Source organism: Calidris pugnax, unplaced genomic scaffold (assembly GCF_001431845.1).
Source record: "Calidris pugnax isolate Ruff unplaced genomic scaffold, ASM143184v1 scaffold380, whole genome shotgun sequence".
NCBI lineage: Eukaryota > Metazoa > Chordata > Aves > Charadriiformes > Scolopacidae > Calidris > Calidris pugnax.
The window spans coordinates 11606-16328 of record NW_015091089.1 but is presented as its reverse complement, the minus strand read 5'-3'; the positions used below and the strand labels follow the sequence as shown (position 1 = coordinate 16328).

Here is a 4723-nt window from a genome sequence, read left to right as displayed (position 1 = left end):
TTGGGGTGGCCATGGGGTCCTTGTGTTGGCCTTGGGGTGGCCATGGGGCCTTTGGGGTGGCCATAGAGGCCCTGTGGTGGCCCTATGGTGGCCATGGGGTGGCCGTAGGGGCCCTGGGGTGGCCATGGGGACCTTAGGGTGGCCACAGGAACCCTGTGGTGGCCCTGTGGACCTTGGGGTGGCCGTAGAAGCCCTGTGGTGGCCATGGGGTGGCCATGGGGACCTTGGGGTGGCCCTAGAAGCCCTGTGGTGGCCATGGGGACCTTGGGGTGGCCATAGGTTCCCTGTGTTGGCCATGGCGTGGCCATGGGTACCTTGGGGTGGCCATAGGGGCCCTGTGGTGGCCATGGGGACCTTAGGGTGGCCATATGATCCTTGTGGTGGCCCTATGGTGGCCATTTGGTGGCCATGGGGATATTGGGGTGGCCGTAGGGGCCCTGTGGTGGCCCTGGAGACCTTAGGGTGGCCATAGAAGCCCTGTGGTGGCCATGGGGGGTGACCATGGGGACCTTAGGGTGGCCCTAGGATCCCTGGGGTGGCCCTGTGGTGGCCATGGGGACCTTGGGGTGGCCGTAGGGACACTGTGGTGGCCTTATGGTGGCCATGGGGTGGCAGTAGAAGCCCTGTGGTGGCCACGGGGACCTTAGGATGGCCATAGGATCTCTGGGGTGGCCCTGTGATGGCCATGGGGGCCTTGGGGTGGCCATAGGATCCTTGTGGTAGCCCTATGGTGGCCATGGGGACCTTGGAGTGGCCATAGAAGCCCTGTGGTGGCCCTATGGTGGCCATGGGGTGGCCATAGGGGCCCTGGGGTGGCCATGGGGACCTTGGGGCAGCCGTAGAAGCCCTGTGGTGGCCATGGGGTGGTAGTAGAAGCCCTGTGGTGGCCCTATGGTGACCTTGGGGTGGCCATAGGAGCCCTGTGGTGGCCATGGAGTGGCCATGGGGACCTTGGGGTGGCCGTAGGGGCACTGTGGTGGCCATGGGGACCTTAGGGTGGCCATAGGATCCTTGTGGTGGCCATGGGGTGGCCACAGGGATTTTGGGGTGGCCGTAGAAGCCCTGTGGTGGCCATGGGGTGGCCATGGGGACCTTGGGGTGGCCCTAGAAGCCCTGTGGTGGCCATGGGGACCTTGGGGTGGCCATGGGTTGGTTGTGGGTGGCCATGGGGTGGCTGTGGGTGGCCACAGGGTCTCATGGGTGGCCATGGGGTCCCATGGGTGGCTGTGGGGTGGCCGTGTCCCCTGTGGGTGACCCCCGTGTCCCCCCCAGCCCTGAAGAACGAGCGGTTCCAGCTGGTTGGTGGCCATGGGGTCCCCATGGGTGGCCGTGGGGTGGCCGTGGGGTGGCTGTGGGTGGCCGTAGGGTCCCATGGGTGGCTGTGGGACCCCGTGGGGTGGTTGTGGGACCCCATGTCACCCCATGTCACCCGTGGGTGACCCCCGTGTCCCCCCCAGCCCTGAAGAACGAGTGGTTCCAGCCGGTTGGTGGCCATGAGGTCTCCATGGGTGGCCGTGGGGTGGCTGTGGGTGGCTGTAGGGTCTCATGGGTGGCTGTGGGACCCCGTGGGGTGGTTGTGGGACCCCATGTCACCCCATGTCCCCCGTGGGTGACCCCGTGTCCCCCCAGCGCTAAAGGACGAGCGGTTCCAGCTGGTGGGTGGCCATGGGGTCCCCATGGGTGGCCGTGGGGTGGCTGTAGGTGGCCGTGGGGTCCCATGGGTGGCCGTGAGACCCCGTGGGGTGGTTGTGGGGTCCCATGGGTGGGACTCACCCCCCCCGTGGGTGACCCCCGTGTCCCCCCCAGCGCTGAAGGATGAGTGGTTCCAGCTGGTTGGTGGCCATGGGGTCCCCATGGGTGGCCATGGGGTGGCTGTGGGGTCCCTATGGGTGTCTGTGGGACCCCGTGGAGTTGTTGTGGGGTCCCATGGGTGGCCGTGGGGTGGCCGTGTCCCCTGTGGGTGACCCCCGTGTCCCCCCCAGGCTGAAGAACAAGCAGTTCCAGCTGGTTGGTGGCCATGAGGTGGCCATGGGGTCCCCATGGGTGGCCATGGGGTGGCTGTGGGTGGTCATGGGTGGCCGTGGGGTCCCATGGGTGGCTGTGGGACCCCGTGGGGTGGTCGTGGGACCCCGTGTCACCCCATGTCCCCCGTGGGTGACCCCGGTGTCCCCCCCAGCCCTGAAGGACGAGCGGTTCCAGCTGGTGGGTGGCCATGAGGTCCCCATGGAGGTCCCATGGGTGGCTTTGGGGTGGCTGTGGGACCCCATGGGGTGGCCGTGGGGTGGCTGTGTCCCCCGTGGGTGACACTGGTGTCCCCCTCAGCCCTGAAGGGCGAGCAGTTCAAGCTGGTTGGTGGCCATGAGGTGGCCATGGGGTCCCCATGGGTGGCCGTGGGGACCTTAGGGTGGCTGTGGGTGGCCATGGGGTCCCATGGGGTGGCCGTGGGGTGGCTGTGGGTGGCTGTGTTGTCCCTATGGGTGGCCATGTGGTCCCATGGGTGGTTGTGGGACCCCGTGGGGTGGCCGTGTCCCCCGTGGGTGACCCCCGTGTCCCCCCCAGGCTGAAGAACAAGCAGTTCCAGCTGGTTGGTGGCCATGAGGTGGCCATGGGGTCCCCATGGGTGGCCGTGGGGTGGCTGTGGGTGGCCATAGGGTCCCATGGGTGGCTGTGGGACCCCGTGTCACCCCATGTCCCCCGTGGGTGACCCCAGTGTCCCCCCCAGCCCTGAAGGACAAGTGGTTCCAGCTGGTTGGTGGCCATGGGGTCCTCATGGGTGGCTGTGAGACCCCATGGGGTGGCCGTGGGGTGGCTGTAAGTGGTTGTGGGACCCCATGGGACCCCGTGGGGTGGCCGTGTCCCCCGTGGGTGACCCACTGTCCCCCCCAGCCCTGAAGGACGAGCGGTTCCAGCTGGTTGGTGGCCATGAGGTGGCCATGGGGTGGCCCTAGGATCCCTGTGGTGGCCCTATGGTGGCCATGGGGTGGCCGTAGGGGCCCTGGGGTGGCCATGGGGACCTTAGGGTGGCCACAGGAACCCTGTGGTGGCCCTGTGGACCTTGGGGTGGCCGTAGAAGCCCTGTGGTGGCCATGGGGTGGCAGTAGAAGCCCTGGGGTGGCCCTGTGATGGCCATGGGGACCTTGGGGTGGCCATAGGATCCCTGTGGTGGCCATGGGGACCTTGGGGTGGCCATAGGATCCCTGTGGTGGCCATGGGGACCTTGGGGTGGCCATAGGATCCTTGGGGTGGCCCTATGGTGGCCATTGGGACCTTGGGGTGGCCGTAGAAACCCTATGGTGGCCCTATGGTGGCAATGGGGTGGCAGTAGAAGCCCTGTGGTGGCCACGGGGACCTTGGGGTGGCTGTGGGACCCCGTGTCACCCCGTGTCCCCCGTGTGACCCCGTGTCCCCCGTGTGTGACCCCGTGTCCCCCGTGTGTGACCCTGTCCCCCGTGTGTGACCCCGTGTCCCCCGTGTGTGACCGTGTCCCCCCAGCGCTGAAGGACGAGCGGTTCCAGCTGGTGGAGTTCAGCCGTCGGCGGCTGCGGCTGCGTCTGGCCCGGGCCCGGCTGGAGGACGAGGGCGGCTACTTCTGCCAGCTCTACGCCGACGACACCCACCACCAGATCGCCACCCTCACCGTGCTGGGTAGGGACACGGGGACACTGGGACATGGGGACACCTCGGGGGGACACGGGGGGACACTGGGGACACCTTGGGGGGCAGGGGGACACGCGGGGACACGAGGATGTGGGGCACGTGGTGGCAGCTCCCACCACCACCAGCCTCAAGACACCCCAAACCTGATCATCCTCATTCTTGGGGACAACACAGGTGACACGGGGACACTTGGGGACACTTGGGGGACACATGGGGACACACAGAGACATGAGGATGTGGAGAACATGGTGGCAGTTTCTGTCCCCACCAGCCTCAAGACACCCCAAACCAGATGGCCACCATTCTTGGGGACATTTGGGGACACTTGGGGACACATTAGGGACATTTGGGGACACTTGGAGACACCACAGGTGACACAGGGACACTTGGGGACACTTGGGGACACCTCGGGGGGCGGGGGGACGCTCGGGGACACGAGGATGTGGGGCACGTGGTGGCAGCTCCCCCCCCCACCAGCCTCAAGACACCCCAAACCCGATCATCCTCGTTCCTGGGGACATTTGATGACACTTGGGGACATGTGGGGACACCTCAGGTGACACAGGGACATTTGGGGACACTTGGGGACACTTCAGATGACACAGGGACATTTGGGGACACTCGGAGACACAAGGATGTGGGGCACGTGGTGGCAGCTCCCACCACCACCGGCCTCAAGACACCCCAGACCAGATGATCCTCGTTCTTGGGGACACTTGGGGACACCACAGGTGACACAGAGACATTTGGGGACACTTGGGGACACATGAGGGACATTAGGGGACACGTGGGGACCTGGGGGAGATGTGGGGACGTGTCCCCATGTCCCTCCCTCTGTGTCCCTTGTCCCCCCCTGTCCCTTTCTCTCTGTCCCACCCCCTCCCTGTCCCCAAATCCCCTGTCCCCCTGTCCCTGTCCCTGTGTCCCCCTGTTCCTCTGTCCCCATCCTTGTCCCCATGTCCCCGTGGTGGGAGCCAGCAGCTGAGTGCCTGGATGCCTGCGGGGCAGCGGGCAGCGCGGGGGGAGCGTGCGCGTGTGCGGGGACACGTGTGCGGGCGGCGAGGAC

General features: G+C 66.6%; 1 protein-coding gene across 1 annotated transcript in view; it reads left to right on the top strand.

Moving 5' to 3' along the window:
• The window catches only part of LOC106897290 (cell adhesion molecule 4-like), a gene marked incomplete at its 3' end in the record, with an annotated part of 38472 nt that overhangs the window by 22175 nt on the left and 11574 nt on the right, over positions 1-4723 (top strand). The window contains exon 3 of the mRNA XM_014957862.1: positions 3493-3659. Coding sequence (XP_014813348.1) covers positions 3493-3659 — 167 coding nt within the window. The remainder of the gene's footprint in view (positions 1-3492; positions 3660-4723) is intronic.